This window comes from Molossus molossus, unplaced genomic scaffold, assembly GCF_014108415.1.
Source record: "Molossus molossus isolate mMolMol1 unplaced genomic scaffold, mMolMol1.p scaffold_m16_p_5, whole genome shotgun sequence".
In the NCBI taxonomy this organism is placed as follows: domain Eukaryota; kingdom Metazoa; phylum Chordata; class Mammalia; order Chiroptera; family Molossidae; genus Molossus; species Molossus molossus.
Window position 1 is genome coordinate 70,041,273 of NW_023425388.1, and position 22,835 is coordinate 70,064,107.

At 41.2% G+C, this 22,835-nt stretch overlaps 1 protein-coding gene across 2 annotated transcripts in view; it reads left to right on the top strand.

The window, feature by feature from the left end:
• LOC118616867 (limbic system associated membrane protein) overlaps positions 1–22,835 on the top strand; it is a 662,882-nt gene that overhangs the window by 603,306 nt on the left and 36,741 nt on the right. For both annotated transcript variants that reach the window (XM_036242370.1, XM_036242369.1), the window contains exon 4: positions 15,377–15,511. In XM_036242370.1, coding sequence (XP_036098263.1) covers positions 15,377–15,511 — 135 coding nt within the window. The remainder of the gene's footprint in view (positions 1–15,376; positions 15,512–22,835) is intronic.

Genomic DNA, 22,835 nt, shown 5'->3' on the forward strand with positions numbered 1-22,835 from the left:
CAACCAAAGTTGTAAATAGGATTAGCATTTAAAATAATTGAGGAAATTTGGGGGCAGAAGTACCTAAACCATGGGCACCATAGATAGTCTTGTAAGTAAGTAGAGAAGAAAGCTGCAAGTTGCTTCGGTGATAGACTCCTCCATGGGCCTTATAAGGAGAATTTCATCTAAGTACCCAGAGCTTACTTGATTGGAGGGAAAGAAAAATGGTGGTGGAGTAAATGGAACCTACACAGACTGTCTCCCAGGACCAAACCAGAATTACAACTAAAATATAGACAAGTCATCTGGAAAAAACAACTGAAGAGCAGCTGAAGAGAACCCTTATAACTGGGGACATAAAGAGACCCCAAATCAAGAGTGGTAGAAGCTGTGGAGGCATGAGAGGACTGTCTGGATGCCCACAGGCAGCAGCTGAGGGCTGTCTTAGCTGTGAGCAGTTCCCTCTGACAAGTCAAGGGTTAAAACTCCAAGCCAGCTCTACAGCCCAGAGTGGCAAAACAGGGAGAGGTGCCCACATAACACTTGACTGAAAAAAATCACCAGGCAGAGGTTTTGTCTGGCAAAGAAAGGCACAGGGAACATTGGCACTTCCCTGAGGGGCCAGTGCACTAAGTTACAGCTACAGCCACTCACCTTGGGTTCTAGCAAAAGGAGGGTGGACTAGACTGGAACTTTGTGGGGAGAGTCAGGGGTTCTTGGCACTGAGGAGAAAACTGGGAAGGAGGCCATCAGGAGCTCTATGCTGAGTCACTCCCCAACAAGACAGTAGACATATTCCTCAAGAAGCCCCTTCCCAGATTGGCTTTAGCCTTGGGGAGAAGAAGCTGCCTCTCCCTCAGGATGTAATACCACTTGCCCTGAAAAGTGCAGCCTGAGGCTTATTATCAGCTAGAGACTACCAGCAAGCCAGCAAGCAGAGATAAGATTCTGAAGGCTTTGAGCCTTGGACCTTACTCTCAGTGTTGGGTGTTGTGGCTCTGTGGACTGAGCTTTGAAAGCTGAGGCCTGGGTCCCTGTACTGAGCCATTAACCCACTCTGCAGAAAGCCTTTTCTTCTCAAAGCAATTTTAATCCAGGGGGAAGTAATTGCCCCACATGCTGAAAATCCTCTTTTCCTGCCCAGCCATGGGATTTTTCATTCAGCTGAGGGCTACAATGTGGGACTAATCATGTAACTGAGACTAATAGTCAACCTGCAGGCAAAAGCTCAGGCATAATTGAATCTTTGCTTGGCCTGCGACTCTACCCAGGAAAGTAAGACTAGACATTGGTATTTAGCTTAGTCCCTCCATACTCATCCAAACCTAGCAGAGGAAGCCACAATCAGCAGAACACTGACACTCACAGGGAAAATTTGGCAGGCTCCAAACCCTGCTGAGATAGCCAAAATCATGAAACAAAGAAATCCCAAATAAAAGGACAAGAGAATTCTACAGAAGAAGGTCTAAATGAAGTGGAATTAAGCAAGGTATTAGAGGTAGAGTTCAGAATAATAATTATGAGGAGGCTTAACAGCTTGAGTAAAGATATAGAAACAGTAAAAATCAACCAATTGGAAATAAAAAACCACCAGGCAAAAAGGAAGAATGACATAGCAGAAATAAAGAGCACATTGGAAGGAATAACCAGTAGATTAGAGGAAGCCGAGCCTCAGATCACTGAATTAAAAGACAGGGTAGAAAAAAAAGAATCACTCAATCAGAGTACCAAAAAGAAAAACCAACTGAAAAACATGAAGACAGTTTAAGAGAACTGTGGGACAAGATGAAATGTAACAACACCCGAATCATAGGAGTTCCAGAAGAAGAAGAAAATGAGCAAGTGTTAGAGAATATATTTGAAGAAATAGTGGTAGAAAACTTCCCTAAATTGATGAAGGAAAAAGGGATACAAATTCAGGAAGCACAGAGAGCCCCAAGTAAGAAGAACCCAAGGAGGCCCACACCAAGACACATCAAAATTAGAATGCTAAAAATTAAAGACAAAGAGAGAGAAAATCTTAAAGGCAGCAAGAGAAAAGCAACAGGTTACCTACAAAGGAGCCCCCATAAGGCTATATCAGTTGATTTCTTACTAGAAACACTACAGGGCAGAAGAGAAAGGCATGAAGTATTCAAGGTAATAAAAACCAAGAATCTGAATCCAAGACTACCCTATCCAGCAAGGTTATCATTCAAAAAAGAAGGTGAAATAAAGAGCTTCACAGACCTAAAGAAAAAAGGAGGACTAAAGAAATATATTAGCACCAAACTACCACTGCAAGAAATGTTCAAAGGACTGCTGTAATAAGCAGAAGAAATAAAAAGAGAAACATAGCCATAATAAATTAAAATGGCAATAAATAAATACATATCAATAATAACCTTAAATGTAAATGGATTTAATGCTCCAATCAAAAGACACAGAGTAGCTAAATGGATAAGAAAGTGTGACTCATATAGATGTTGTTTACAAGAAACCCAACTCACAACAAAAGACTCACACAGGTTGAAAGTGAAGGGATGAAAAAAAAGTGTTCTAAGCAAATAGAAATGAAAAAAGGCTGGGGTAACAATACTCATATGTGATAAAATATAGTTCAAAATGAAGGCCATAACAAGAGAAAAAGAAGGCCACTATATAATATTGAAAGTATCTATCCAACAGGAGAATATAACCTTGTTAATCATATATACACCCAATATAGGAGCACCAAAATATATTTTAAAACTTCTGGAGGACTTCAAAGGAATACTTAACCAACAAGGTAAAAGACCTGTTCTCAGAAAACTACAGGACATTGAAAAAATAAATAGAGGAAGATATAAAAAAGTAGAAATATATACCATGTTCCTGGATCAGAAAAATTAACATCATTTAAATGTCCTTACTATCCAAAGCAATATAAAGAAGTCCTATTAAAGTACCAAAGGTATGTTTCACAGATCTAAGACAAATACTCCAAAAATTTATGTGGAACCATAAAAGACCCCAAATAGCCACAGCAATCTTGGAAAAGAACAAAGTGGAAGGAATCACAATACCAGATATCAAATTATACTACAAAGCCATTGTAATCAAAACAGCCTGGTATTGGCACAAGAACAGGCTATAGATCAATGGAACAGAACAGAGAACCCAGATATCAACCTAAGACAATATGCACAATTAATATTCAGCAAAGGAGACAAGAGCATACAATGGAGAAAAGACAGTCTCTTTAATAAGTTGTGTTGGGAAAATTGGACAGCTACATGCAAAAAATGAAACTGCCACCAACTTACACCATACACAAGAATAAACTAAGAATGGATAAAAGACTTAAATGTGACTCATAAAACCATAAAAATCCTAGAAGAAAATGTATTCAGAAAAATCTCAGACATCATATGTAGTAGAATACATCACCTAGGGCAAGAGAAACAAAGAAAAAAAATAATGAATGGGACTACATCGAACTAAAAAGCTTCCACAAGGCAAAAGAAACCAGCATCGAAATGAAAAGGGAACCCACTCTCTGGAAGAACATATTTGCCAATGATATATTGGATAAGGGGTTAATATTCAAAATATACAGAGTACTCATACAATTCAACAAAAGGAAAACAAACAATTCAATTAAAAAATGGGCATAGGACCCAGAGAGACACTTCTCTAAACAGGATATAAAAATGACCAGGAAACATATGAAAAAATGCTCAACATCATTAACCATCAGAGAGATGCAAATTAAAATAACTATGAGATTTCACTTCACACTTGCCAGAATGGCTGCCATCAACAAATCATCAAACGACAAGTGCTGGCATGGAAGTGAAGGAAAGGGGACTTTAGTACACTGCTGGTGGGAATGCAGACTGGTGCAGCCACTATGGAAAACAATATGGTGTTTCCTCAAAAAATTAAAAATGGAACTGCCATTTGACCCAGTGATCCTACTTCTAGGAATATATCCTTAGAAGCCTGAAACACCAGTCAGGAAGAATATATGCATTTCTATGTTCATAGTACTGGCATTTACAATAGCTAAGATCTGGAAACAGCCCAAGTGCCCATCACTAGATGAGTGGATAAAAATGTAGTGGTACATTTACTCAATGGAATACTATGCAGCTGTAAGAAAGAGAGATCTCTTACCCCTGGGACAACATGGACCGGCCTAGAAAGTATTATGCTGAGCAAAATAAGCCAGTCAGAGAAAGACAAGTACCATATGATCTCACTTATTTATGGCATATAATGAACAAAATAAGCTGTCAACTAAAATAGATCCAGGGTCATGGAAGTAGAGAACAGACTGACAACTGTCAGAGAGATGGAGCAGGGTGGGGGGCGGAGATAAACCGAAGAACTTAAATGCATATATGTACAACCAATGGGCAGAGCCATTAGGTTGGGGAAAGCGGCAGGGGAGTGGGAGTGGGAAGGAGGGTGTCAATGGGGAAAAGGGGGGACATCTATAATACTTTCAACAATAAAAAAATAAAATCATTGAGAAAATATAATTAATAGTTGTTAATAGAAACTATTAGACAAAGTTTAAGTATAATTCTTGAATCCTTTAATCTACTTCCCACTCACATGAAATAAGGTTAAGACCTTCCAGAGCTATTTAACTATAGTTATCCCTGATGAGAATGTAAGTTGTATAAAAATTAGAAATAATATATTTTTCTACTTCCTCTATTTCTTGTACTTCCTGTTTAAATTTTGGCTGCCACATGGTAGCAATTGATATATGTCGAGTGACTGTTTATAATAGTACTCAGAAGCCATGCTCGACTGTTCAGATCACAGTCAGTAGGCATGTATATTTTAGGAATTTAGGTCTTTTTATACTAAAAGATTATATTTTGAAGTATTAATCTTATTTGGCACTCAGAGGTACCACATCTCTTTGCCCTTTAACCCCCAAATGGTCAATTTCTTCTTCTTGTCTATAATTTCTTCATTCTATGAAGACCTCAGAAAATAAATGACTAGTTAAGAACATAAAGAGTAAAAAAATTAGAGGTTTTATTATTCATTTATATCCAGTTGTTTAGAAGGAATCTTCACTTAAATGTCCTTTAACCATTCAAATTCAACAGATAAAAAACCTCATTTTATTCCACCCCCCCCCCCCATAAAAATACTATGCAGCCCACAAATCAGTCAAACCAAGAACTTTGGACCAGCCCTTTCCCTCACTCCCACTTTAATTAGAGGGGATTTGTGAAAGCAGGGTCCTCCCATCAGACTAAGTCAGTGTTGTGGGCTTTCTTCATTTCAACCATTTAAACGAAAACTCTGTCGCCCCTTTTCCTCTCCCTTTGTTTTTATTTATAAAGAAGTAGAGGAAACATCCTCATGCAGTGCTTTTTAAATGAAGTGACTTGTCAAGTCAGAGACTGTGGCAGTAATCTGAAAGGCAGTAAATTTAGCGACCCTCACTTGCACTGACAGCCTGTCACGCGCTTGAAACACAAATAGCTGTGGAGACAAATCGCTGCTGTTTTCCTATTAAGCTTTGGCCCACTGGCCTCGCAGCCTCCCAGGAGTGCGTAGGCCCAGCCTGGCAGAGCATGGTTTCAAGAGCAGACATGAGCTTGCTCCTGGTGTCTCCCACTCTGCCTGGATGTGTGCTCCCAGCACTGCTGCTGGGGCCCCACTCTCACTGACATTGGTCTGCTTTATAGAAAGCCCATAAACCCCCGGGCCAGGGTTCAGGGATGAAGGTAGGGAGAGGACTGCCATCCCAACTGAATGTCGATGGTGGTGATTGATTCCTAGTTTATACATTTTGGTCTAAGAGCAAGAAACAAATTGCTGGACTCCTTGCTATCATTTGTGTTGACCCTTGATCAACCAACAGCTGCCCACCTTATGTTAAATGGGAACATTCTGAGAATATCACTTTAGTTCATGCTTAAACCATTTTCTTTTCTGCCACCCACCCCCCATTACTCCCACTTTACTCTTTATTACTTATTTATTGGCTTTAAGCAAGAAAAGTTCTCTAAATCAGATGGAGCATCTCCTTTGGCAAGGAGGCTAGCTGAAGAAGTGAAGCTGGGATCTGGGGTTGAGCCCAAATGAGGTCCCTGCAGCATCAGGCCTGTAAGGAAAGGGCGGAGGGCCAGATGGGGTTATCACCTCCTTTGTTTTAATTACTTTTCAAAGGCTTCTGTGGCAGCCACAAAACCACGCCTAGCAATCCTTCCACGGTGCAGCTGTCCTGCTGAGTTTAACACATTCGCTTACAAAATGCCAATTGATTTATGTGACTTTTGAAAACAGCAACCACTGGTCTTGTCTCTCTTGATATTTAATCCTCAGCCACGGCAGAATCGTTAATGACAGGTCTCAGAGTATCCCTGCGGTCTGACTACAATGGTGAAAGAGCCTGGTTGTTGCTCCTTCGGACCAGAAATTCTTTGTTCTGCCTCACCCCCTTCTTAGGAAACGGTCTAGAAAATAATCAACAGCTGCAGGAGTTTTCCCTTTTATTTTATTGCAAAGGACTCCTCTAGGTAGTTCGTTTTACAGTTTTACCTCTTGACCTCTTCTTCCCCACACCCCTCAGATATTAAAAAGGAAGTGAGACAGTGAGTCCTTGCCTTGCTCTGTGACATCATGCTACATCACACAAATGTTCTGCAGTTCCTCCTACCATAGTTTGAATGGCCACCAATGCATATATTGCACGTGTAATCCACATTTAGCCCCAATCCCTTAGCAACTTCATATTTCTGATTGCCTATGGAATGCACTCTCCAGGATGTTCTAGGAAAAACTGTCACCCGCCCTGTCAAGAGACAAACTCATTATCTCCACTCCAAAATAAACACTCCTTCCTAATCACTTTAGTGACACCTACTGCATTCGAACCCAGAAAGGCACTAGCTTTCAGCCTACACACTACAATTAGAATATACAGTCGGCCCTCATTTATTGCAATTGATCAGCTCCAGACTCTACTGGGATAAATGAACTTCCACGAAGTAGGATTCTTTATTTATACACAGTCGTCCCTCACCACTTCGCACTTCGACTTTCTCGGCTTCACTCTATCGTGGTTTTCTCAAATACTATACCATACTATATTCGAAAAAAATTGTGATAGAGTGAAGCCACAAAATCGAAGCACGAAGTGGCGAGGGATGACTGTATTTCTTCATACCCAAGAAAACTCAAGTGGACTACAGGAGACCTCAGGGCAGGTGAAGGTCCCACTGCGTGGTGCACATTCCCTCTGCCCTCACCGACATTGCCCCTCTTTCCCATTGCGCCCAGGCTGTGCCTCAGATTCCTTCTCAATACCAGGCCCCTGCAGCGACCACCAGTAGTCAGGACTGGTGGTGACTATTTGACATCCTTGAAGAACTATGTTGGTGTTCACGGCAATTCACAGGGAGGCACATCACAATACATGCTAGGTCTCAGTGCCAAGAACTTTTCACTGGGCATAGGTGGTGCTGATATGGAAAGGACTATAAACAAATAGAATTTCTGTGGGATTCCATGCTTACACACCATGTTGTCCCCAAAAAGGAAAGCAAGAAGGAAGGAAGGGAGGACAGGAAGAGAGGGAGGAAAGAAACTTGTATAAAATGTCCATTTTACTTGATACTTTGTGGGTGCCAAAAGGTTCTACTGTTTCTTTCTCCAGATGCAGAGGTCCTGAACACAACAAAACCAGGGTCCCCACACCACCTGTCACACCCTAGAATATGTCACCTCACACTACTCTTTTCTCCTGTGTGGGGAACTCTATTTCAGGCAGGCAACCCAGACTGCCACACCCTTTGACCATTAGCCAGCTCTGATTCTCTCTTCTTGTGATTTTTAACTTCCTGAAAACTCACATCTCCCAGTAAGTCTTTCCTGATGTTAAGTCCATTCCACATTGTTCCTGTAGCTCCTTTGCTGGCTGTTGGCATTTATGTGCACCACCACTTTATGTTGTTGTTGTTGTTTGGGGTGGGGGAGGCTCAATAAATTAGTGGGTGGAGCAAAACTTTTAAATACCAACTTTTTCCTCATTTACCGCTTTATTTGATTCTCTCCATAAAGAAGTTAAGTGAAGAGTACAAACCTTATAAAAGCTGATGGCTTTTTACGTTCTTTATCTATAACTGAGCTACTTTGCTTTGGAAATTCCCCAAGTGTCCTGTTCTCAACTTCCCAGTGTACTCGCAAACAGAAACAGAGCAGATGCTGAGAGCTAAGAATTCCACCAACTGTAGTATCTCCTGGGATTCCAATGATGAAAGTCGTCATGCCTAGTTGGGAACATGGGCGGCAAAAGTTCATAGACCTGTTTCAATTCTCGGCTCTCCCTTAATAAAGTTATAAACTTAAGGACATTCCTGAAAGGTCTTCTTTAAACTTGGGTTCCTGCGTTTCCTCATCTTTAAGCAATCTTAACAGTTTTGTGAATTAAATAAGAAAATATTCAAGTCGCCCAGCACAGTGCCTAGAACGTGTTTATTTAAGTGGTAACTCATTCAACAATCACTCTGCAATATTCGTTGAATGTGCCGGCATCCAGCCTTGTGCTGCACAATGGGGTACAATGATGAGCACAGCCAGATGTGGTCCCCACAGTGGAACAATAGCTATTATCAATATAATTTCCCTTCAGAAAACCGAACAGAGGGGATCCTGATTTCAAGCCCAGCATTTGGAAAGGCAGAACAGTTTCTGAGAACTGAGACCAAGTAGGTGGTAATAGTTAAGTATTAGTACAATAACAGAATGTCATGGCCCATGACTAAAAAGGATGTGTGGATGGCAGCCTCCGGTGGGTTGCTGAACTCAAACTATGTCAGCCTGCTGATTTTTGTATGTGAAAGGAAAAACACAAACCATAATGAATTGGATCTCTCTGGATGCCAATAAAATAATGCCAGGGTGTTCTTTATTTGGCCCATGCTCATTCATAGAGCCAAAGCCATTTGTGAATCTTTCCCGGCACTATGCTTGCCGCTAGTTTCTGGGTACTATCTACACCCTTTGGGGCTGCAGAAGGCACGGGGCCAGTTTCCATACCCTGTTGTGTCTCACTATTCAAACAGGGAACAGTTCTATAGCAGAGTAACCAACACCTTCTCTTCCACGTACCTCACATATCTTAATAGTCAAATGCCTTTTGCTCTAGAGAACTCTTTCTTCTTTGATTTGTATTCTCCTTCTTAAATTCATCTTCATTATGTCACTTCTTTGCTGCACCCCCCGCCCCCATTCTCTTCAATACTTTGCTCTCCCCTGTGTCTCCTTATCTCCTGTGATCGCTGCCTGTGGCAGTTTCATCTGCCCCCAACACGTGCCTTCTTTCAGTCATGGATCATTTACCAACCTTTACTCCTGCCTTGATGGGTGGTGAGCAGCAGTGATGATGAGTGGATTCCACCTTTGGACAGAAATATTGTCAAACTCTAAAGGATCTCTCGGGTGGGGTGTGAAGCTGAGAAACAGAATCTTCAAAGGATCTGGAAAGAGGCAGGAAATATAAACAACCCCAACTGCAGAGATGTTTTTCCCCTGGATTTGTTGTGTTTCTCTCTAGCTTCCTTTTTTAAGAACGTGTGTATAGAACGTTATGTGCAAAAAAAGTAAGAAAATAATAAAAAACAGGAACAGGTGGGTATGTCCTTAGGGGCAAAGAAACGTGAAATGTACTGTAAGAACAGAAACTTGGTACCGCATTTGAAGTTAGCACAGAAAACTTCAAATGGCATCATTGATTCACAATCTTTTTTTCATGTTATTTAGAGGCAGAAGTTTATAGCTTACTTTAGCTCACGACTTTCACTCCCCATTCAACTACAGAACCACACACACACATGCATGTGCGTACACACATCCCCTGTGAGACAAGTTCCACCTGTTTGTTTTCCATTGATCTGTATGTGTTTGTGTGTATAATGGTTGTGTTTACAACCATGACTTGTAAATATTGAAATTTAGGAGAGTAAAGATAATGTCAACCTCATTTCAAACACACACATTGTCCCTTCTGTGAAAAAACAGTCCACAGAGATGTTACCTTATAAAACTCGTCTCAGAATAGTGAAAAAAAAAACAAAACAATGATTCATCCATTTTCTAACATATAACAATCCTTTGGATTTTACCTTTTCAAAGTCATAAAACACTCAAATTTAAAGGTTTCCTGAATTTTATTCGTTATTCTCAAATAAGAGAAAGAATGCCAAATACCATAATGATCACCGGGGTAGTAAGCTTTTTTTTTTAAAAAATCTTCATCCAAGGATATTTTTCCATCAATTTTCAGATAGAGTGGAAGACAAGGAGAGAAGAAGGGAGGGAGACAGAGAGACATCGATGCGGGAGAGACACATCAATCAGCTGCCTCCCAGGGCTGGGATAGAACCACAACTAAGGGATGTGCCCTTGATCAAAATTGAACCCACGACTCTTTGGTCTAAGGGCCTACGCTCTAACCACTGAGCAAAACTGGCCAGGGTTGGGGTAGTAAGCTTTTATTTTTTTATTTTATTTATTTTTTTCATGCAGATAGAGCGAGAGGGAGAGAGGGAGGATAAAAGAGAGAGATACATCAATGTGAGAGAGACACATCGACTGGTTGCCACCCACACGACCCAACAAAGGCCAGGGACAAACTGTAACCGAGGTATGTGCCCTTAGTGGGAACCAAACCTAAGTCTCTCTGGTCTGCAGGCCAATGTTCTAACTGCTGAGCCAAACCAGCCAGGGCATGGAGTAATAAGTTTTTTAAAAAAATTTAAATAGAGAACTGGTTTTCACACCCTGAGGAATTTTCAAGAATAGGTCTGCTCTATTTAGTGAGCAGATGTGTGGATGTTAGTGAATTTGTATGCTGTTTTTTAAAAGTTAGAGTGGAAGGTTATATATAAATAAAAATAGCCCTGTGTGTGTGTGTGTGTGTGTGTGTATGTGTGTGTGTGTGTGTGTGTGTGTGTGTGTGTGTGTGTAGAGAGAGAAGATGGGGTTAGGGTGAGAGGAAGAGGAAGGAGAGAAAGGGAGAAAGTGATAAAGAGAAGAGCCATGGAAATGTATTTTATTTTTCCAAAGTTTCTTATTGATTTTTAGAGAGAAAGTGGGGGGACAGGGGGAAACATCCATGTGAGAGTGAACATCGATCTGCTGCCTCCTGCATGGCCCTGACCAAGCCCACAACCCAGGCATGTGCCCTGACCAGGAATCAAAATGACCACCTTTCAGTGCGCTGACCAACTCCCAGCCAACTGAGCCACACTGGCCAGGGCAAAACATAGGCATTTTAAAGGGCTGCTTGTTTACAAATGCCTGGTTGACCTTGGAAATCTAAGTAAGTCAGCGTTTTGGATGTGATCTCTACAAGTTTCACCAAAGCCAAGTCAGGACTCTGAAGGCAGTGTACTCAGAAGGCAGCACCTGGCGTGTCCTGATTGGAGTACTCCTGACTGATTTCCCTGATGTTAGGAAAACCAGAAGAGAACTTCCCTCTTGCCTATAGCTCTAGGCCTTTCTTTCTGACTTATGAAGAAATATTAAAAGAACTAATACATATAACCTGAGTCAACAGTGACTAAGAGGAGCTGTGCCCATTGTGTGCAGGAATTTGAAAGGTTGTGCGGGGGAGGGGAGCCGAGGGGTTATCTGGCCTGGTAATGGGCATATTGCCAGGAGACACGAAAACCCATTAAGCAAAGGAAGATTTAAACTAAACACAAGATCCCAGAATAAATATAACACTCCAGTGTGAGCTAGCTTGTGGAAATAGGTTAAGATGTTTAAAATAGCAAAATATTCAAATTTGCATTTCAAGTAAACATTTATACAAGGGCAGAACATAATAGATAAGAACAAGAGAAGGGCTCGAGTTGTAGCCATAGGGCTTTATTCCACAGAGAACTGAAAAACAGGTTAAATGTTACATTCTGGCTTGAGAGACTTCTTAAATTTGAGTGAGTGAAAGGAAATGATGACAGGACCCTTGGTGAAGGGCAGCTAGCCAGAGCGAACTGAAAGAATGCGAGAAAGGTGCCCCGATGGGGACCTACACACTGGGGCAACGGGTGAGGGACAAGAGGATCTGAGTGCATTTTGTGACTGAAGACTAGTGCAGTGTATTCTATGCCTTGAAACAAGAAACGGCTGCTGCTCAGATGGAAGAAGTGGCATTGATCCTGTTTCCACAGGGGCTCTGCTGTTGTCTCTGCACCTTCTCTTAAACAGTAACCACACAGCAGATACATCCTCAGGACATTACCAGAGGTGCCCCGTCCATCCTCCTACAGCAGAGTACAGAGCATGCCTGTCCTTCCTCAGTCAAAGGGTGCTCTTATTAGGAAAATGCAAGGTATACACCAGCTTCTCTTACAGAAATACTTAGCCACCTTCAAATATCTAACTCCATTCTCTTACACTATGTGATGTCTTGAACCTGACCCTAGTTTTTGCTTGTGTTTCAATTCTGCTAACTCAACAGACATGTATGGAGTAACTACTCTTGCCAAACCCTGGGCTGGTTATTAGGGATATTGCAAGTAAAGTATAGTTCTTGAGGAATTTACAATGTGGTCCTTTGGCTTTTCAGCAACAGAAAAGCTCCCATGTCCTCTCAAATCACTGTAGATTAATGAATTCTCAGGTGAAATAGGAGAGGTACTGTGTTGTGGGCAAAGTGTCCCATGGATGCAAGTGAAAGCGTCTAGCAAGAGGTACTGGCAAGAACAAGAGCTTCCACTAGAGGATCCAAGGGGTGAAGGAAGAATGACAAGAAGGGGGACTCAGAGAAGTTGTTTAATATTTTTAATTCCAATTAGGCTAGTATCTTTTACCTGTATTTAGTTGCACCTTGAGACTCCTCCCAATCTACACAAACAGCCATGTACGTTGTATGCTTGTGACTGAGGCAGCCATAAGCGTGGAAAAGGGTTACCATGGGAGAAGCAAAAACAATCTTTCTCCCTTATGGGCGGGGCATTTAAGGAAAACTCCCCCTTTATCCTCTGACGTGAATGGGGGAAATTCTTCCTAAGGATGTGGGATTGAAAATCCATCCCATGAGCGTCTGTTTTATTATCTGCTTATCAAGAAGAAGAAATGAGATGATTAATACTTACATTGGCATAGAAAAATCCCCGGTCCAAACCCCAATAAATGTTATTTTATTTTCTGTAGTTTATCTTAATGTTCACTCTTATGGTGCTGTCTTCCCAAACTGATAAGGCCTTAGGCGGTGCAGCTGCTAAAATTCTTTTTCTCTCTCGGAACCAGTTTATATCTTTCAGAAATTCAAAATGCAGGACTGGGTCTGTTACTCACCATTTCTAGGTATGTTACGGGAGTTGAAAAGAATTCCGTGTGTTGGCTGTCTCTAAGAAGATCATACTTGTTCTCTCTCTCTCTTTCTTTTTCACTCATGTCTATACCCACGTGGGAACACGGTTGACAAGGTGTGGGACAGAAACCCTACAACATTCTGAAATCATCTTTGACTCTCTTCTCATTCAACCCATCGTAATTCTCAACATCAGTAATTATGTCTTACTGTCCATTGCCCTTCTGCACTACTGCTGTTTAATGAGCTTAACCTCTGCTGGCCTGCAGCAGTCAGAGCTGCTCTTCATCTTCAGGGTATTTATGTTTAGCTAGAAGATTCTTAGCATCAGTTGGCTGGCGTGACTCTCAGTCCATAGATGCAAGTATCCTGCCCATCTCATCCAATAAAGTGGACTATTCCCCTTTCTGAGATTTCTGTTTCCTTTTCTACCACATTCTGCTTCTGTGGCCTGTGAAGTCAGGTCTCACTACTTGTTTGAATGTGGAGAAGAAAAAGGGGGAAACACAGATAAGGAAAAAATTAGCCTTTTATAAGCAATGTGCAGCTATATACTTATAAACGTACTCTGTAACGTTTTTAATAGGAGCGTGTGCTCAATAATGTTTAGGACTTAAGGACCAAATAATTGTACATAACCATTGCCTTTTGAAGACTGAGGTTGCAAAGTGTCCTTGAAGATGCTGACCGAAGGCTTGACGTTTGGGGTGCTGCTGCAGTTGTATTGTAGACGGTTGTCAAAGAGGCTGTGTGTTCTGTGGGGAGTCTAGTTAACAGGCTTAGCTGACATATTTAGACAGTGGATTTGTCTCTGTGCTGGCTGGCTGGCATGTTGATGGGGTCATCAGGGAATTTCCAGAAAAGGAAAACAGCTTGTGGCATTTGAGCAGAGCTATTAATTGGTGCCATTTAGTGCAGGGTGACCAGCAGCAAGATTCCTTCAAGATGGCAGCACTGTGCTCTTTCCTAGTCTCCCCGCTGCTCTGTTCTCACCCAAGCAGCAGTGGGGTGTTGCAACTTGGGAGTGAGTGGGTTTAACTTAGCTTCAGTTGAAGTCCATAGGTCTTTCTGACCAACCTCTGTCTGCTCAACCTGTTTTCTTCTTTACCTTCTCTGTCCCCCCCCCCAAACTTCCTCTTCATTATCTCCTACCTCCCTTCATGAAGAAAGTCATTTAATCATTTTTACTCCACGTGAGGGGAATAATACAAGTCTGCCAATCTTGAGATTTATTTACCACAATGGAAACATCCAACTTTATACAACTTTCCAGAAAGGGCCTCCAAACCCCTCATCCCAAGTATTTAAGCCAATGGTACTTAGCTCCCTACCATCACCCCAGGTGACACAGTCTGTCACAAAATACACTGGCAGTAGACGGTCTCCTGGATCTGGTCCATGGCCTGGAAGTCTCAGCGATGATGGAGTTTCATACTGAACCAGGAAGCCACAACTGCAAGGCAAGGTTTTGAACATGACCCTTGTGAACACAATTCCACATATACTGGGGGAGAAGAGTAACAGTTTCTCAAAAGAAAGCCACTTTTCCTTCTAACAGCGACCTTGGTTGAAAGAGTGCTTTGCAGCATGGCATGACTGATGACGTCAGTGCTTCACCCGCATCCTGCTGAGCCCTTTACAAGCTGTGTGCACCTGCCCTGGGTCCCACTTTGTTCTAAGCCCTTAAACAATGACTGAGGGATGTGGACATAGAAACACTCCAGCTTCTTGCCTCTTGGTCAGGACAACTTGGAAATGGGACATGCGCTGTCCCATGCACTCCCTGAGGGGTCAAGCCAGCTGGCCTTCTGTGAAACTTGGCATTGCACCCTACCTTCTTTCTTGCCAGGTCCCACTTTCCCACTCACCTACCAGTTTTCCTGAGAACATTTCCTCTTTAATCACTTCCACATGACTTTTTGTCTTGGGGTCTGCTTCTGTGGAATTGACCTCAGACAAAGCACATTGTCAAATTATTGAAAAGTCATGTGGATTGATTGCTTCTTAAAAATAAAAAAGAGGCAATCTGCTGCATACGTTAAACTTTAAACAATAATCATGCAAACCTCTGTTTTTCAGGAAGAGAATTCGAAGGAGAAGAAGAGTATCTGGAGATCCTCGGCATCACCAGGGAGCAGTCAGGCAAATACGAGTGCAAAGCTGCCAATGAGGTCTCCTCGGCGGATGTCAAACAAGTCAAGGTCACTGTGAACTGTGAGTATGGCAGCAGCCAGAAGGTGCTGTGTGCCCAGGGCCCACCTCCACTTGATGTGAGCTCTAAAGATCCCATTAGCAAAGGAACATTGCATTTCAAGCAGATGTTCCTCTGGTCAGAGTTGCACATTTATACATTCGACACATCCAAGGGCAGGACTTGGCCTTTGCATTTGATAAATCAACTCTACCAACTCTAAATATAACCCATAACACATTTAACAATACACTCTGTCTTTCACTCAGACTATAGAATTAAGAAAACATGATCAGAAAGCACTAGCATTTCTAGCAATCACTATTTGGGTCTTTGTGGAGACCAAGGTCATACCACTTCAGAAAAAAACAATTTATATCTGCTTTAAATAGATTTTTATCTTAATGCATTGTTTGTCAGAGGGAATACCCCAAGATCATATTTTATCATCTACTATTTAACTAATTGGCCTTGGGAACAAATTCAAGCCACAGTGGTCAGATACCATGTATACCTACCTGATAAGTTAATTTTGGTTATCTATTTGTCCCAAACTATGGGCATTAAAAAGTAGAATTTCTCTAAGATGCATAGATAAGTGGGTGTATTTTGAACTTCTCAGATGAAAGAATCTTTAGATGTAGTTCAAAAGATGGAGGGGTGGGGTGGATTCATATGATATGTGTCACCTAAGAAAAGAATAAAGAGAATTTGTTTACCCTTTCCAGTTAGAAGTGACTTTCCACATTATTTAAATTCTAGTTTTCATATAACACAATTGTGATTAGTAACAGCAATGAAGAAATGTCCTGATATTTCTTCCCTCCTGTGTATTTAACATACACACACACATACACACACACACACACACACAAACCCTACATACACATATAACATACATATACACACATCCTACATAAACATACATATATACATATGGTGAACATACACATGCACCCTACATACAAAGAAATATGCACATATAACACACACACACATGCATAAACAAACAACCCCTATTTGAAAATACGCTGTAGACTGTGGTGAGTTAGTGAAAACTAACTGTCTTCCATGCATTTACCTATGTGCCAGTGATTCTACATAAATTTTCTGGGAAAGTAGATATAATTTACTCCACATTAGAATTCAAGACACTGGAGCCCAAGGAGATAAAATAGCCTTTCTAAAGAGGCATGGGAAGCAGGTGGATGAAAGGGACTTAGATGAAGTTTGATTCTAAAGCTCATGCTCTCAGGAGAAAGAGGAAGAGAAGGAGGAGTTTTCAATTCTTGTTACCTACAATATGCAGCACTGGATTAAAGGATTTCCATTTGTCATTTAATATTCACAGTAAACTCATGAGATAAATATTATTGGTTTGACCTTACAAACTTAGAAACTGAGGCATAGATTGCTGAGAGAACTTGCTTAAGGAGACCTGGCCATGCTGGGCTGCACTATATCCAGGGGCGGTCCTCCAGTCCTGCAGCCTTCTGAACCACTGGCAAATTCTTCTGCACAGCATACCCCGAAGAATCCAGTAGCTACTGCTATGCTGCAGACATTTACGGCGCTCATTTCCAAGAAGTAAGGGGTTGCGTTTGATGAGCTCTAAAGTGCTTTTATCCTCTAGCTGTCTGTAATTTTTTAGTAATAGAGCTTTGAATGCCAGTATTACTATTCTTTTCCATTATTGGGTGTGTTTCAAAGACACATTAATGATCTCAATGTTATAAAATGCTTTAGGACCCTTTTTTCACATGAAAGACACTTTCTCTGGGTGTTTATACAAGTTGTAATTAGGTTGGTTAGCTTCTTTTATGTACACACAGCCATTCCATCATCTTCCACCTCTTCTCTGGCTTTTGGAGTTCAGATTTTATTTTCTCTTAATTGACCTTCATCTTAATTAGATTTCTGAAAGTCCAATCATGGGGTACATAGAAAATATTTATGCTTCCATTGTGTGGAACATCAAAGTGGTCTGCATTGAAGATGGTTCCCAAGATCAAAGCCAGCTGCCTGGGCTCTTTTATGATGGGTGCAATTAGCCTGACATTGCTCCTTTTTGACGGTCCCCAAAGTGTAACTTAGAACAGAAGAAAATACTGATAATTTTCAAGAAAAGTCTTTTATGAAAATGTGAGCTTTTGCTAGTGACAAGTGAGCCACAGAAGATTGTAGACAGAACCTTGAGATTTTAAAAAATACCTTATAACTAATTACATGGAAATCTAGTATAATGAACTTAGTCAGACATCCAGTAAATGCTTACTGAGTGAGTAGGTGGAAAACTCACGGGTAAACTCTTCCCACTTAACTTTTCTCCAAACTTTGCAAATGATGTTAGTTACAAATCAGGAAGTTTATTTGAATATCAGTTTCCTTTGCAATCACCTTTTCACCAATACTTCATAAGCTGTTTTAAAAAGAAGGAAATCTTGCTTTTTGCGACAGCATGGTTGGATCTAGAGAGTGCAATCCTAAGTGAAATAAGTCAGTAAAAGAGAGACAAGTCCTATATGATTTCACTCATATGTGGAATCTAATGAAAAAACTAACTAACCAACAAAATAGAAACAGATTCATAGAGAACAGACTGACAACTGTCAGAGGGGAGGGTTTCCAGGCTGGGTGAAAAAGGTGAAGAGATTAAGAAAAAACAAACAAACTCCTAAACACAGACAACAGTATGGTAGTTACCAGAAGGAAAGGAGGTGGAGGGAGAGACAGAAGGGTAGAGGGGGATAAATAGTGATGGAAAGAGAGTTGACTTGGAATGGTGAACACACAATACAATATACAGATAATGTATTATAGAATTTTACACCTGGAACCTATATAATTGTATTAACCAATGTCACCCCAATACATTCAAGAAAAAATTTTAAATATTTTAAAAATAAAATTAAGGGGAAGAGGAGAGGTAGCAATTTTTAGTCTTTATAATGCATTAAAACAACTAACTACTGCTCCTCTTGCCCTGTTCACACAATCCTTCAACTTAACTGGAATCGTATTAAAAACATGAAGTCTCCAAGATTAAATTACAGAACCAGGACTAGCTATCAAAACTTGGGAAGCTGAGAAATATCTAGTATAACCTTTGTCACTTCATCCAACTGTGCCTACTGTGAAAATATCCCATTATTTAAACCAACTCCTCTTCCTTTTCAAAACACAGGGTTTGGAATTAGGTCAGGGGATCAGGGTGGCTAAGATAATTAATGGTTGAGGAGATTATTGAATGAAACAGACCCTGAGTACCACTGGGAAAACACAAAAACAAAAAAAACACACAAAAAGCCCCAGTGCTGGTAATTATCTCCTACCAGCATTTCATTGATTCCTTTACTCACTGGCTAACAGGTATTTGTTGCAGGGCACTGAGAAGCTAGCGCAGTAAACAAGAGAGACGTAACAGTTACTCCTGTTTAGTTCACAAGCTGGATTCTACAGTCTCTCCTTTTTAATTCTCTTGATAATTCTTCTCCACAGTTGGTTGGTGGCATTGCACATAGCCATTTGATACACAAAATCTATTTTCTAAATGGTAGGAGGTCTAGAAGCTAAATTATTGACCTGAAATCTCTTCAACTAAATAAGCTCAGTAAAATGTTGTAAAATAGGCAGAACTTCTGATTTCTTGTATCTTACTAACAGTATAGCTGCTAATTTCTTCATGATACCAGCCCCAGGGACAGCCATCCTTTTGTTACATGTTCTATGTGTAATTCTTCAATTTTACTTCTCACAGTGCTTTAAAAGTGCATCTATAGCCCTGGCCGGTTTGGTTCAGCGGTTAGAGCGTTGGCCTGCGGTCTGGAGAGACCTGGGTTCGGTTCCCGCTAAGGGCACGTAACTCGGTTGCAGTTTGTCCTCGGCCCTGGTTGGGTATTAGGGGTGGCAACCACTCGATGTGTCCCGTGTCCCTTTTACGTTGATGTCTCTCTCTCTCTCTCTCTCTCTCTCTCTCTCTCTCCTCCCTCTCCCCATCCCCCTCCCCCTCTCCCTCTCCGTCCTCGGGTGAGGATAAAAATAAATATATAAAAGTGGATCTACTTATGGGTATGTCTCATTCTAGTGCCCAGTATACTGAGGATAATACCTAGTGCATAGTAAATGTCTAATAAATACAGCTTATTAATTTCATTTGACTCTTTCTACACTGGACTCTTCTATTCCTAGAGAAATTCTTCTCAAAAGCTACTTCAGCTCTCAAGCCTTCCCTTCACTCAGTGACCAGCTAATATTCCCACCTCATGCCTTCCCACAGCTCTCTCTCCACCTAGGTGCACATTGTCACTCTTTATGGTTTCTTTCCTTCTGCTTGTCTCCCTTTGAACTCAGCTCTGCTACCACTCTGGTATCCAGAGATAACCAACCCCACACAGTTGCTGGGAAGCATGAGATGCTGGCATTCCTGAAGCACCCATTACGTTTGAGAGCCATTAATCAAAGGAAGCAGAGGTTACTGGTATGGAATACACAGCTGGGACTGGAGACACCTGTTGTCTCCAGTGATATATATGCATTTTAACTGGACTCTTCAGTGCTTTGATTCAAAAATCACCTGGTGAGGAAATTTTAGGAAAATAACTGTTCAGTATAGAACCAACTGGCTACCTTCTCTAGCTATTCATAGCTCCTCCTATCCATTCCCCATGGCAACCTTTAGTTTATTCTTTTTAAAAAAATTTTTTTTTCTTTATTGATTTTCGTGAGAGAGAGGAAGGGAGAGGGAGAGAGAAATAAAAACATTGATGAGAGAAAACATCGATTGGTCGCCTCCTACTTGCCCCGCACTGGGGATTTGGCCCACAACCTGGGCATGTGCCCTGACCAGGAATCGAACTGGTGACCTCTTGGTGCCTGGGTCAATGCTCAACCACTGAGCCACACTGGCTGGACAAGTTTATTCTAATATTTGGGACAGTGTCAGTAAAGACATGTTCTAATGCTTATGATATATTATGGGCTCTTCAGAGGACATATTTAATAAGAATCCAGAGTAATTTCTGCCATAACTTTGCAATGTGAATAAGAACTATAATTTCATGAGTACCTTCAAAGTTCCAAGAGTATGCGAAAGATTTTGTGTGAATCACTGTAATCATCGCAGTGATAGTGGTCAGCTACAAGAGGAGGCATATTGGGCTGGAACCTGCCCCAGCAAGGAAGAATATTTACTCTATCACTAACATTGTTTAATATTGCTGATAGATGATTCTTTAAAAGAATAACTTTAGGTCACTTCCATTATTGTTTCTAAAGTCTCTATAGACAACCTCTTTCTTATTGCCTGCATTATTTGCCCCCACTTCATTGGTCCACCACTGCACACTAACCCTAGGAGATAATTAAATCATCCTCATGCGGAGAGGATAAGACCAAAGCTCAGAACATGTAAGCATTTTACAGAGTATGTAAGCATTTTCTGCCACAAAATCAAAGAATTGTGAGTGGTAGAGGCAGGGCTTTGTATCCCAAGTCTAACTCCAAAGTCACTTCAGGTGTTAAACATGCTCTCATATACGTGATTTTATTTGACTTTCGCATCAAACCTGAAAGATAGGTAGACAGGTATCATCATCTACACTCGTAGATCAGGGGCTCTGGGAGGTGACACCCTAAGTGGCACTGACAGAAATCGAGCCCACCTCTCCTGATTGCTAGTGTGAGTTTATAACCGTGTCACTGGTGGTGTGCCATTTTTTATCTGTTATAGCAGAATTATGTAACATTTACCTTTTAAGCTACCAGCATGCTTCTCTGAATGGTATTTTCCCTGAGCAGGAATTCATTTTTTTCCTGAGGGATTCATTCAAATGGAAGCACAGGGAGATTCTGAGCGTGGGCTTCAGAGAGAGGCGTTCACATCTGGACTCCCTCAAATGCTGGCTATGTGAACTTGGACAAGTTACTAACCCTCCGTAGGTCTGTCTTCTCATTTATAAAATGGATTCACAATCCTTACCTCCTAATGGCTGAAAAGAATAATCTAAAGCCTTGTAGAGTGCTGACATATTGTAAATGCTTATAAGTTGAATTTGTCATTAACAGTTATATTACTTAAATTCTTATTCCTAATGTTAGGAAGAGTAAATGAATGTTATTCTGTTTGATAGGCCACTGTCACTGTTATCCTGTTCATTCTCATCGAAAACGTCTTGTTACTGGTGATATAAGAAGAAAACCCTTATTAATATTTTCAGAACACAGAATTTTGAAGTAATAAAACTGGAAGAGTCCTTTGACAATTGTAAGCTATTCCAAAGTCATATAACAAATAACAATGGACCTCCATGCAGCATTTTTATTAAGTCGCATTTTTATTATAACCATATTTTGAGCAAGGACATCTATTATTTTAACTACAGTAGGCATGCCATATTATGAGTTGTAATAACTTTTCTTAGCCTCACCTACATAGAATTCATCACAAATTAATTTTGAAATATTCATTCCAATAAACCGTGAACAAACAGGCCTACACCACTGTATCACTTGAGAAATAGTGGGAACCACGGACTCTTCATACATTTGTCGTTACCTGTGGATTTACCCTAATAGGAGAAACTTCCTAGGTTTTCAAGCAGCAAGTGTTTGGCCTTTGTCATTGGCTGGTGTCATCTTGTCCCAAGATTAGCACAGTTCATAGTAGTCAACCCTAGTTTACTGCCCCTTTCCCATGCTGGCATCTCTGAGGAGTTATTAAACAGCTTACTACTTAGCTGTTGGGGTTCAGAGCACATTGAGAAATAAGAAGCATTGTGGAGGTCCCATTTGGTCCCATTGTTAGAGATCAAGGTGGTTAGACGTAGGAGCTTGTATGACTGATTTACCCCCCACCTTCCACCACCACCACCACCACCACCACCAGTTATGGCAGCCTGTGGTGGGGCAGGCACTCCTACATCAGTGGGAAGGAGAAAGCCCAAGTAAAACCTCAGTGTGGAGAAGCAGAGGAGAACCTCTGATCCCCACCAGGAGCTTGCTCCCAGAAGAAAGAAGGGGAAGAGCTGAGCCAAACAAACCAGCTTTGTTCTTCCCCAAATGTTCAATCAGAAAACCATTTATTTCCCCCAGGTCCCAGAGCAAGGAGGTACACTCATTAAGCCCTGCCATATGCAAGGAAACGCCCAGAGCAAGGCAGAATTCTCCCATGAAACTGGAGAGCTGAGACCTGTTTTCTGGGTCTCCTGGTGGAGGAATTGGAGGGCGTCCACCTTGGCATCATCACGTGGAGGTGTCACAGCTATGAGTGCCAGAGACAGAGGTGGTGAATGTGTAATCTGGCCCAGGTTTTGGGCTGAGTGAGCATAGCCGTAGTCATCATTGAGGATT